Source organism: Dermatophagoides pteronyssinus, unplaced genomic scaffold (genome assembly GCF_027571235.1).
Source record: "Dermatophagoides pteronyssinus isolate colony J.1.1.1.1 unplaced genomic scaffold, Derpt_VIB-CSIC_2022.12 sq0036, whole genome shotgun sequence".
Classification (NCBI taxonomy): domain Eukaryota; kingdom Metazoa; phylum Arthropoda; class Arachnida; order Sarcoptiformes; family Pyroglyphidae; genus Dermatophagoides; species Dermatophagoides pteronyssinus.
In genome coordinates, this window is record NW_027461560.1 from 232,277 (window position 1) to 245,435 (window position 13,159).

The following is a 13,159-nucleotide window of genomic DNA, read 5'->3' on the forward strand; positions in this document are numbered from 1 at the left end:
TGACTTCCAAAATCTTATTTATCAAATGATTTATGAATTTAGTTATTGATCATTTATTGTTTCATCATCATCATCATCATTATAATAATCATCCAATACATTTATGTGTGTGTGTGTGTGTTTGTAATATAATTTTCTGATTTTTTCTTCTCTCGGATTTCGAAATATCCATAGAAAACAAAACAAAAAAATCTTTATTGGCCAAAATGAATCCAGAAACAAATTTATATAGAATTCAGAATCACATTTAGATGATCCACTTCACTTTTTTACTTAACCAGAATAATGATCATCGGAAATTCATCAATAATATTGTTGAAAGAATTCATCATCATCATTATCGACACAACATTTTTTTTAATGAATTATTTATCATGGTATGTTTCAAGTGTATAAATTTACAACAAACAACCAAATACAAACAAACAGCCAAAAAAACTGTGATAAAATGAATAATTTTGTTTTGTTTTGTTTCGCGAATGGAAAAGATCACAAAAACAAAACTTATAACGTATAAACACAAACACAAACACAAACATTATTTTGTTTTATTTTTTTGATTGTTTTTTGTTGTTTCTCATTCACTTATTTTTCTGTGTGTATGAAAAGTTTTACGTAAAAAAAAAAGGATTCCATTGATAATAGGATTCGTTTTGTGTAATTTGTTAAGATAATCATTGGAAAATAATACTTGAGAAAATAATTAAACGAGAAAAAACCAAATCGGAAAAACCAATTTCCTAATGTTTTGTTTGTAATTCTAGTGAAATTCTTGTAATTGAAATTTAAAAATTTAAAATAAAAAATTGTCAATTCTCCACCAACAGATGGCGATAGCAATCACAGAATTTTTTTGTAAAATAAAAAAAAAAATCAAATTTCAAAATTGTAATCAGTAAAATTGGCACACATCCAGAAGAACAAAGTTACAATGTTGTAAATAAAATAAAAAAAAAATTGACAACATTATAATTAATTAAAATTACCCATTGCACTTGTTGTTGTTTTTTTTTAAATTACTTTATTAATTTGATAACAGAAATTATATCAGAAAAAAATTGCGAATGAAAAAACAAAACCGTTATTATAATTTTCATTAATAAAAAGAAAAAAATGTTAATTATTATCACACTTAAATTATAAATTATCATATCATCCTCATATCAATCAAATATTTCCCCCCTTCCAAAATATCTACAAGAGGCTTTTCAATAATCAAATTTGAACTACGAAAACAAAAAACGATCGAATTTCGTTTGTTTGGTTCGGTTCGCAAGAAAAATGCCAAATTAAATTAAAAATTTTTGTCAACACAAAAACCAACACACACACATTGTGGATGTGTGTTTGCTTTGTTGACATTTTTTGCTTGTTTTTTCCACTGAAAAACAAAAAAAAGAAAATTGTATCGACAAATATAAATTATAAATAAATTTCCGTATTGTCAACGTTATCTTCTTCTTCATCATTACGAGGTTCGTTTTTCATAACCATTCATATGTAATTGGATGGGTTTTTTTTACTTTTTTTTTGACAACATTTTTTAAAAATGTTGATGATAATGATGATGCTTAAAAGTCAACCAACCAACCAACCATCAAATGATACCATGACACTGTTGATCATGATAATGATGTTGAGGATTGACAATGATTATCGTGTGTAGAGTGAAAAAAGAAAGAAAAAAGAAAAATTGGCTGGATGTTACCAAAAGGATGTGGTTTACCATCCCACCACACACACACACACTGTATACACGCACATCTACATCATCATGTTTCCATCAAAACCAGAATTTCGTTTCGTTTTTTTTGTTTTGTTTCATTGTGGATGTGGATTCACTTCAATATAAATATCGGGCTCAAATCGGTTGATTTGTTTATTTTAGTTTTTCTTTTCTTTCTTCTATATCGGATTATTTCATTGAAAATTGAAATTGTTTCGTTTTGATTGTTGTTTGCTGTTTGTTTGCGCGAAACATAAACAAAACGAAAACGAGAAAAAATTTGAGCAAAATTGTTCTATTTTTGGTAGTTCAAAACATCAACTTTCTAGGATTCCAGAATTCAATTTCTTTTGTTTTTTTTTCTTCTCAACAACATAATTTCCATTCAGAATCGATTTTTTCTCCCTATTTTCTGTCTGGTGTGTGTGTCAGTGGTGAAAAAAAATTCTCATATTACCTTGATATTGTTTCGTCGTCATCAACAATCATTGATTCCAGTCAACAAATTGTTTTCTCGAGAACAACAAAAAACAAAAAAAAATTTTCATATCCCAAAAAAGTGAATATAAAATATAGTCAAATGACATGTCTAGGATCTCTTTTTTTAACCATTGAAACAAAAAAAAAAAATCATTATATTCATATTGATATTCTTAACATTTTTTTTCTAATTTTCTTTTTTAACTTTTTAGTTTTTCATTCATTCATTCATTCTTGGATTGGACGACAAAGTTTTTCTTCTTTGAATTTCAAGATCAATTTTTTTTCACACACACTTTAACTAACGACAAAATTCAACACCCGAAATAATAACAACAACAACGGAACGTTTCAAAATAAAACAAATAATTATGCATAATATTTTTAAAGAATTTATTGCCGAAGTAATCGGTACAGCTATACTAATGGTAAGTTATCTCAGATAAGTTATCTATTCATATTTCAAATGTTAAAAATCTATCCATATTTCAATGACCCATTTTAAATACCCATCATCATTATCATTCATCCATTGAATGAGTGTTTGTATGAAAAAAAAATGGAAAAACCACTTGAAAGTGATGAGAGATTAATTGATAAAATTTTTTTGTTTAAAGTAGACATTATTTAATTGACATTAATTAAGATTAGGATCAAGACATTACTTATCCAAAATCATCAAAAAAAAAAAACGGTAAACAAAACACCTGATGATATTTGAGATGTTATCGCAAAAAAAAAAAATAAAAATATTTTATGATCTCGCGACAACAATTCAATGAAAAAAAATTTGAGGAAAAAAATTTCCATTCAAAAAAATCCAAAAATTTAAATTAATGCAAAAACATCTATAGATAGATCTAATCACGAATATATCAATATTCTGATTTTGCGTGTCAAATAATTTCCTACACGAATTGAGTTGTCATATGGTGTCGGGGGTAATATATGAACAAAATTCGCAAAAGAAAGAATGAATGAATGAATTGAAAAATTTGAATTAGAAATTTGAATAATTATCACTTTTTTGAATGAAAAAATTTCATTCACGAATTACTTTTTCTTCTAAATATACTTTTTTCGATTTTTTTTTTGTTTGTTAATTATTGGGTTTAGGATTTTCTTTGTTATTTTTGTTCAACCAAAACACAATGAAAAACAGTGAGAACAAAAAAACGCGCTCGCAATCACAATTGGTTGATGAAATTTGCATATTTTTTTTTGAGATAATTTTCTCCGAAAAAAACCAAGAAATGATTTTTAATTATTCAAATTTTTCTGTTTTTTGAAATTTAAATTTTTTCTTCTAACAGCTATTAGGTATAAGCGGTTGTGCATGTACAGTACTAACAAAATCACCAATGAATCTTGCATGTGGTTTTGGTTATGCATTTGGTGTTGTTATTGCATCAGTTTTTGCTGGTCCTATATCCGGTATGTGTGTTGGTTTATTTATCTAAATTTTTTTGTTTTTATTGATTTAATCGTATGGTGGGATTATTAATTGTTTTTTATTTTCGGATATTCAAACAAAACAACAACAACAAAAATTCCTATAGGCGCCCATATTAATCCAGCAATTACAGTTGCATTTACATTAATCGGAAAATTTCAATGGCGTAAAGTACCAATATATTTATTAGCACAATATTTAGGATCATTTATTGGTTCAACAATAGCATATTCATTATATTTTGAAGCAATGAATACATTTGATATGGAAAATTTTTTTGATAAAAATTTAACATTAAATAATCAACAACAACCATCAATGAAAATGGCTAGTATATTTATTACAACGCCAGCTAATCATTTAACATTATTACCGGCAATGTGGGATCAAATTGTAAGCACCGGATTATTAGTATATGCTATATTATTTATTGGCGATGAAATGAATACACCAAAATTATTACAAACATTTACAACTGGTTTCATTATATTTACATTTATTATTGGTTTTAATTTTAATTGTGGTGCTATATTAAATCCAGGTAAATATTATTATTATAAATAATCATAATCATAATGATAATCATTCTTTTTTCAATGACAAAAACAACGAAAAAGACAACATAAACATTAAATCCAGATGGTTTATGTTTATGTTTGTTCTTCAGTGATATACAGATCACATTCACATTTTTTCATTTGACATTTTCCGAACCAAATGTGAACAAACACATTTGTTCAACTTGTTTTGTTCAAATTTTTCAAGTAATTTTGGTTTTGTTTTGCGTAAAAATCGTTAGAAAACGGATAGAAAAAACAAAAAATCCTGAATGTCATTTCACATATGTCAAATTTTTTTTCAATGTTTTCAATGATTTTTTCATATTTAGTAATCAATGAAACAAAAAAAAAGCCGAATCGATTCAACATATAGAGAGAGAGACAGTGGTTCTCATATTACGTATTTGAGATTTTTTTTTTATTAGATTTTTTTTCCTGGTAGATTTTTTTTTCAACTATAATTCAACCATCGAACATTGACATAACGATTTATGGTTGAATACGATTGATATTTTCATTGTCAAGGTCATCATCTTCATGGCAACATTCTTGATTTACATCAAATGATGTTTAAAAAAAATAGTGAATAAGAGTTTAGATGTGGAATTTTCATTTTTTTTCAAAAAGAAAATCATTAATTTCCGTAAAATTTTATTTTATTTATTTTGATGATTGAAAGAGTTAATCGGTCATCAACATTTGAAATTTTTTTCGTTTGTTGTTGTTGTTGTAGTTTCGATACTAACGACATAGGAAGAGAGTGAACATCATTTGATTTTTTTTGTCGCAATTATTTTTGGTGAATTTTAATTAAAAAATTTTTTTTTTTCAATATCAAAGCTCGAGATCTGGCACCACGAATACTTTTAGCATTTTTTGGCTATAATGGCAGAGTTTTTGCGTATGTTGTTTTTCACCCTGATTTACCACTGTTTATTTTTCGTTAACCATATTTTTTTTCTAATTAACTTCTGTTTTTTTTCACACTCCTGTTATATCAGACATTTAAATTATAATTTTTGGTGGGCAGTCGGTATTGTTGGACCACATTTAGGTGCAATAATCGGTGCAATTTCATATTATTATTCATCCAAAATGAGACAATCATTTATTGATGATGAAAATATGTTTCAATTGAATCAGGTAATTCAAACAAAAAGCATTACATCAAATGCTGCTTCACCAGATAATATTGATCATCATAATAGTAGTAATCATCATCGCCATCAACAACAACAACATCCATCACCATTGGTAACAAATCTACAGGTAAATAAAATAAATTTGAATCTTGAATTTTAAAATTAAAAATTTAATTTACAATTTACAATACATATAGATGTATCAAGGAAAAGTAAATACTGAATTTCAACATTAATCAATGGATGGATTGTTGTTTGTTTCGGGATCGAATATAAATCAGTATTTTTGTAATTTGGATGATATGAATGTGGTGGACAACAAAATTTTTGGCAAACACACATAAAACAAGATGACAAAACTATTTTCACACACACATTTATGTGCACTATATTTTATCAAATTTGGATTTTTATTTTAATTATTTTAAATCAAACCAAAACAAAAAAATTTTAATTGGGTTTTTTTTACTGAACAAAAAAAACATTTGTTGGTTAAAATAAATTGGGATTTTTTTTCACAAAAATCATTGACATTATAAAAAATTTATTGAATTGAATGATCAAGGTTTATCTTCGGTTTATCATCGAAAATTCGAATGAAACACAAACGGGAAATAGACCAAAAAAAATGGAAATACTTTTCTTTTTACAACTTAAACATCTTTTTTGTCTTAGAGATTAAGGAATTTTGCAAAGTAATTTGAGTCATTTGGCAACAATATTTTTAAAAAACCGAATCATTTTTACTGGGAAATTATTCAATTGAAATTGTAATGATGGATTTTAAGGATTCTGAATCGTCCTATATGAACGGTACATTCAATGCTTGCTCAATTTGATTCTGGACCGGTCCACACACTTTTTATTTCAATTTATCTGCTTTCATTTTTCTGTCAGAATTTTGGATTCTTGTTTGATTGTTTTTTTTTGTTTAGGAAAATTGTTTTGACATTTGCAACCTGATTAAGAATTAAAATCCGATCAAGATGGCTGATGCTGCTGCCCGATCGCAGCAATTTGATTATCGAGCTGTAAGTTTAAATTGTGTTGAATTTTTCCTTTATTTATCACTAATAAAATCCCTTTTTTTGGTCAGAATTCTAATTTGGTTCTTCAAGCTGATACTCGTCTCATTGAACGTCGACCACGAGATGAAGCAACGGGTGAAGTTGTTTCATTGGTCGGTAAATTGACTACGATTAAAATGGGTGATCGTTATCAACGTACTAAACCACAAGTCGAAGGTAAAAAACCAACGAAAAAATCATCGCATCATCATTCAGATGGTAGTATGATGAAAATGAAAAAATCATTATTGTCCGAAGATATAACCGAATCGATGGGTATCCTCTATCATCCAAAAACACCCGAAACTCGTGAAACATATGAATTAATATTGGCATTCATATCAGAAATGCTTGGTGATCAACCAAGAGATGTTCTTTGTGGTGCTGCTGATGAAATTCTTCAAGTAATGAAAGCAGATAAAACTAAAGAAAAGGAAAAGAAAAAAGAATGTGAAGCATTATTAGGTCCATTGGCAACGGAAAAATTTTCCATATTGTCCGGTCTTTGTCGAAAAATAACCGATTTTAATTTTGATGATGATCAAAATAATCATGCAAATGGTGATGGTAATCTTGACGATACATATGGAGTCAATGTACAATTTGAAGAATCGGATGAAGAAGAATTTGAAGGTATGACTAATGAAATTCGTGACGATGAAGATGATGAAGATGAAGGTGAAGAAGCAGCCATAGATACAGCTATTAAAGCTGCATCAAATACAGCCGCTGCTACCTCTTCTGGTTCTGGTTCAGCTACGAATTCAACCAATGAACCAGTAACTAAACTACGTAAAGGTAAAGATATAAAGATTCATCCAAGAGAAATCGATGCCTATTGGTTACAACGTAAACTTAGTAAATATTTTGATGATCCGGTTGCTGCACAATCAAAAGCAGCTGAAGTGTTGAAAATTTTGAAAACAGCACGTGATGATCATGAAGTAGAAATACAGCTTATTGTTTTGCTTGGTTTTGATCTTTTTGATTTTATCAAACTTTTACGTCATAATAGACAAATGATCTTATTCTGTACATTATTGGCTCAAGCACAACGTCAATCCGAAAAAGCTAAAATTATTGAAAAAATGAAAAGCGATCCAGAATTGATGGAAATATTGAAAAAACTTGAAACAAGTCAAACAGATGCATCAACATCATCATCGTTAGATCCATCAAAAGATTCATCAACATCTAAAACGGCTGCTGAAGATGAAGAAGATAATATTTTTTCAAATAAAGTAAAATTATTAGATCTTGAAGATCTTAGCTTTCAACAAGGATCACATTTTATGGCAAATAAAAGATGTCAATTACCTGAAGGTAGTTATCGTCAACAACGTAAAGGATGTGAAATAATTCATGTACCAGCATTAAAACCAAAACCATTTGATCCGAATGAAACATTAATACCGATAAATAAATTACCACGTTATGTTCAATCAGCATTTGATGGTTATAAAACATTGAATCGTATTCAATCAAGATTGGCACCAACATTATTGGAAACTGATGAAAATTTATTGGTCTGTGCTCCAACCGGTGCCGGTAAAACTAATGTTGCACTTTTAACAATGATGCGTGAAATTGGTAAACATATTGATCCAACTACCGGCCTAATCAATACGGATGAATTTAAAATTATTTACATTGCACCGATGAAATCATTGGTACAAGAAATGGTTGCCAATTTTTCTAAACGTTTATCCAGTTATAATATTAAAGTTAGTGAATTAACTGGTGATCATCAATTAAGTACTGAACAAATTGTACAAACACAAATTATTGTATGTACACCGGAAAAATGGGATGTTATTACACGTAAAGGTGGTGAACGATCATATACACAAATTGTACGGCTAATTATTTTCGATGAAATTCATTTATTACATGATGAACGTGGACCAATTCTTGAATGTCTTGTTGCACGTATGATACGTTCGATTGAAACAACACAAGAAGATATACGTTTAGTTGGTCTGTCAGCTACATTACCTAATTATGAAGATGTTGCAACATTTCTTCGTGTTGATCTAAAAAAAGGTTTATTTTATTTTGATAATAGTTTTCGACCAGTTCCATTGGAACAACAATATATTGGTATTACCGAAAAGAAAGCAGTAAAACGTTTTCAATTAATGAATGAATTACTTTATGAAAAAACTTTGGAACATGCTGGTCGTAATCAATTATTGATTTTTGTTCATTCACGTAAAGAAACTGGAAAAACAGCTCGTGCAGTACGTGATATGTGTCTTGAAAATGATACACTTGGAATGTTTTTGAAAGAAAATTCAGCATCAACTGAAGTTTTAAGATCTGAAGCTGAACAGGTTAAAAATCTTGAATTAAAAGATCTACTTACATATGGTTTTGCTATTCATCATGCCGGTATGACACGTGTTGATCGTACATTGGTTGAAGATTTATTTGCTGATCGTCATATACAGGTATTAGTTTCAACAGCAACATTAGCCTGGGGTGTCAATTTACCTGCACATACTGTCATCATCAAAGGTACACAAGTTTATAATCCGGAAAAAGGTCGTTGGGTTGAATTGGGTGCATTGGATGTTATGCAAATGCTTGGTCGTGCTGGTCGTCCACAATATGATACATTGGGCGAAGGAATTCTAATCACACAGCATTCTGAATTACAATATTATCTATCATTATTGAATCAACAATTACCTATTGAATCACAATTAATATCAAAATTACCTGATTTATTGAATGCTGAAATTGTATTGGGTAATATTCAAAATGTTAAAGATGCTGTTAATTGGTTAGGCTATACATATCTTTATGTACGAATGTTACGTAATCCAACTTTATATGGAATTTCGTATGATATATTACAAGAAGATCCAACATTAGAACAACATCGTACAAATCTTATCTATACAGCTGCTTCAGTATTGGATAAATGTAATCTAATAAGATTTGATCGTAAATCTGGTCATATTCAAGGAACAGAATTAGGTCGAATTGCATCACATTATTATTGTTCAACTGAAACAATGTCAATTTATAATCAATTTTTGAAACCAACATTATCCGAAATTGAATTGTTTCGGGTATTTTCATTATCGGCTGAATTTAAAAATATTACAATTCGTGAAGAAGAAAAATTAGAACTACAAAAATTAATGGAACGTGTACCTGATACCGATAAAAGAATCGATTGAAGAACCATCAGCTAAAGTAAATGTATTATTACAGGCTTATATATCACAATTAAAACTTGAAGGTTTAGCATTAATGTCCGATATGGTTTATGTAACACAATCAGCTGCACGATTAATAAGAGCTATATTTGAAATTGTTCTATTTAGTGGTTGGGCCGAAATGGCAGATAAAACATTATCATTATGTAAAATGATTGATCGACGTATGTGGCAATCATTATCACCATTACGACAATTTAAACGAATACCGGAAGAAGTGATTAAAAAACTGGAGAAAAAAGGTTTCCCATTCGAACGACTTTTTGATCTTGGACCAAATGAAATTGGTGAATTGTTACGTTTACCTAAAATGGGAAAATTAGTACATAAATATATACATATGTTTCCAAAACTTGAACTATCAGCTCATATTCAACCGATTACACGATCAACATTAAAAGTTGAACTAACTATTCAACCGGATTTTCATTGGGATGAACGTGTTCATGGAAATTCACAAGCATTCTGGATTATTGTCGAAGATGTTGATAGTGAAGTTATATTACATCATGAATATTTTTTACTCAAACAAAAATATGCACAAGATGAACATATTGTTAAATTTTTTATACCAATATTTGATCCGTTACCACCACAATATTTTATACGTGTAACATCGGATCGATGGATTGGTGCCGAAACCGTTTTTCCTGTATCGTTTCGTCATCTAATTTTACCGGAAAAATTTACACCACCAACCGAATTATTGGATCTACAACCATTACCATTATCAGCATTTCGTAATGTTCAATTTGAACGTCTTTATAAAAATGATTTTCAATCATTCAATTCGATACAAACACAAGTATTTAATTCATTATATAATACAAATGATAATGTATTTATTGGTGCACCGAATAATAGTGGAAAAACTGTTTGTGCTGAAATAGCTATTCTACGTTTGTTTATGGTTGTAAAAGATGCTAAATGTGTATACGTTACACCTAAACAACAATTAGCACAGATAATTTATTCACAATGGAGCCGAAAATTTTCGCCATTAGAAAAATCGGTTGTTCTTCTTACAGGCGAAACAACTGTAGATCAAAAATTATTAGCTAAAGGAGATGTTATTGTAACGACACATGAAAAATGGGATCTATTATCAAGACGATGGAAAAAAAGTAAACATGTACAGAATGTTAATCTATTCATTGCAGATGATCTACAACTTTTAGGTGGTCAAGATGGTCCTGTATATGAAATTATTTGTTCACGTATACGTTATATGTCATCACAGATTGAAAAATCTATACGTATTGTAGCATTATCATCACCGATTGCCAATGCTAAAGATATTGCCCAATGGTTAGGTTGTAGTCATGGTCATACGTTTAATTTTCATCCAAGTGTTCGACCATTACCATTGGAAATTAATATTCGTGGTTTTAATCAAACACATAATGCAACACGTTTGTTAACAATGTCTAAACCGATCTATCAAACGGTTTTAAGTCGATCATCGGAAAAATCCGTATTGATATTTGTTCCATCTCGACGGCAAGCACGTTTAACAGCAATCGATATGCTTACCTATGCTGCAGCCGATGCTCAACCAAATCGATTTTTACATTGTGAAGAAGATGATATGAATTTTCAGAAATTTCTTAAAGAAATATCCGATCCAACATTGCGTGAAACTATTTCGAATGGTGTTGCATATTTACATGAAGGTACCACTACAAAAGATCGACGAATCATTGAAACATTATTCGAAGCTGGAGCCATTCAAATTATTGTCATATCGGCCAATCTTTGTTGGGCTACAACATTATCGGCATATCTTGTATTGATAATGGATACACAATTTTTTAATGGACGTATTCATTCATATGAAGATTATCCTATATCGGATGTTATACAAATGGTTGGCCATTCTGGTCGTTCAATGCGTGATGATGGTTCAAAATGTGTAATTTTTTGTCAAAGTACAAAGAAAGAATTTTTCAAAAAATTTCTTCTTGAACCATTACCAATTGAATCACATTTAGATCATTCATTACATGATCATTTTAATGCTGAAATTGTTACACGTACAATTGAAAATAAACAAGATGCAGTGGATTATCTTACATGGACATTTCTTTATCGTCGTATGTCGAAAAATCCAAATTATTATAATCTAACTGGATTAACACATCGTCATCTATCGGATCATCTTTCTGAATTAGTTGAAAATACATTAAAAGATTTGGAAGATTCAAAATGTATTGCCATTGAAAATGATATCGATTTAAGTCCATTGAATTTTGGAATGATTGCTGCTTATTATTATATACATTATTCGACAATTGAATTGTTTAGTTTATCATTGAATGCTAAAACAAAAATTCGTAATCTAATCGAAATTATTAGCAGTGCATCTGAATATGAAAATATACCGATAAGACATCGTGAAGATGGTATTCTTCAACAATTACATTCAAAAGTACCGAATAAAATACCACAAGCAAAAATGTCTGATCCACATACGAAAGCAAATCTATTGATTCAGGCTCATCTATCTCGAATATCATTGTCAGCTGAATTACAACAAGATTCTGAAGAAATTATATTGAAAACTATTCGCCTAATACAAGCTTGTGTTGATGTTATCAGTTCGAATGGATGGTTAACACCGGCTATTGCTGCTATGGAATTAGCACAAATGATTACACAGGCAATGTGGAATAAAGATTCTGTATTAAGACAATTACCACATTTTACATCGGATATTATTGAACGTTGTACAAAACATGATATCAATACTATATTTGATCTTATGGATATGGATGATGATGATCGAATTAAATTATTAAAATTGGATGATAATAAATTGATGGATGTAGCAAGATTCTGTAATCGTTATCCAAATATATCGCTTGAACATGAAATATTGGATAAAGATTCTATTGAAAGGTTTGTTAATAGAATGTTTTTTTATTTATTTAAAAAATCTAATTTATAATTTAATTGATTTATATAGTGATTCAACAGTAAATGTTATGGTTTATCTTGAACGTGAAGATGATATGGTGGGTCCGGTGATTGCACCATTCTTTCCACAGGTAATTTTTTTTCTATTTTTGATTGCAAATTCAAAATTGTAAATTCTTGTTTGTTTTTTTTTGTCTACTACAGAAACGTGAAGAAGGATGGTGGGTAGTGATTGGCGATACTAAAACAAACACATTAATATCGATCAAACGAATATCGTTGCAGAAGAAAGCCAAAGTTAAATTAGATTTTGAAGCACCGGCATCTGGTCGTTATAATTATATGCTTTATTTTATGTGTGATTGTTATATGGGTTGTGATCAGGAATATAAATTTGAATTGAATGTTCGTGAACAAGCAAAATCTGGCCGAAAACGTAAAGCATCCGAAGATGGTGATGGTGATAATCAATAAAGAAAGAAAAAAAATACTATAGTCTGATCAAATGACAATTAAATATTCATTTCAAAATTACAAATTATTTCATCATATTAAAATGAAAATCGCATCATTTTTTTAAAAATTATC

General features: G+C 29.2%; 2 protein-coding genes across 3 annotated transcripts; both read left to right on the top strand.

Moving 5' to 3' along the window:
- The first annotated feature begins 1,764 nt into the window (after positions 1 to 1,764).
- LOC113789429 (aquaporin-7) lies at positions 1,765 to 5,885 on the top strand. Of its 2 annotated transcripts, XM_075823757.1 has the most exons (7): positions 1,765 to 2,285; positions 2,419 to 2,634; positions 3,520 to 3,640; positions 3,766 to 4,200; positions 5,060 to 5,120; positions 5,221 to 5,488; positions 5,559 to 5,885. In XM_075823757.1, exons 2-7 carry the CDS (start codon positions 2,578 to 2,580, stop codon positions 5,595 to 5,597), a joined length of 981 nt encoding a protein of 326 aa, XP_075679872.1. In that variant the 5' UTR covers positions 1,765 to 2,285; positions 2,419 to 2,577; the 3' UTR covers positions 5,598 to 5,885. The 2 variants fall into 2 exon arrangements, with proteins under 2 accessions (XP_075679872.1, XP_075679873.1); XM_075823758.1 differs by lacking the exons at positions 1,765 to 2,285; positions 2,419 to 2,634 and adding an exon at positions 3,004 to 3,147.
- Positions 5,886 to 6,214: 329 nt separating this feature from the next.
- On the top strand, positions 6,215 to 13,145 carry LOC113789351 (U5 small nuclear ribonucleoprotein 200 kDa helicase-like). Its single transcript, XM_027338872.2, is given in 5 exon segments — positions 6,215 to 6,392; positions 6,458 to 9,592; positions 9,594 to 12,553; positions 12,621 to 12,702; positions 12,776 to 13,145. Coding segments are annotated over 5 exon segments (6,492 nt in total). The 5' UTR covers positions 6,215 to 6,347; the 3' UTR covers positions 13,046 to 13,145.
- Positions 13,146 to 13,159: the final 14 nt, after the last annotated feature.

Coding starts and splice junctions, on each gene's coding strand:
- LOC113789429 (XM_075823757.1), top strand. CDS start 2,578: ATGCATAATATTTTTAAAGAATTTATTGCCGAAGTAATCGGTACAGCT. Junction 3,641..3,765: donor TTTTGCTGGTCCTATATCCG/GTATGTGTGTTG, acceptor AAATTCCTATAG/GCGCCCATATTAATCCAGCA. Junction 4,201..5,059: donor TGGTGCTATATTAAATCCAG/GTAAATATTATT, acceptor TCAATATCAAAG/CTCGAGATCTGGCACCACGA.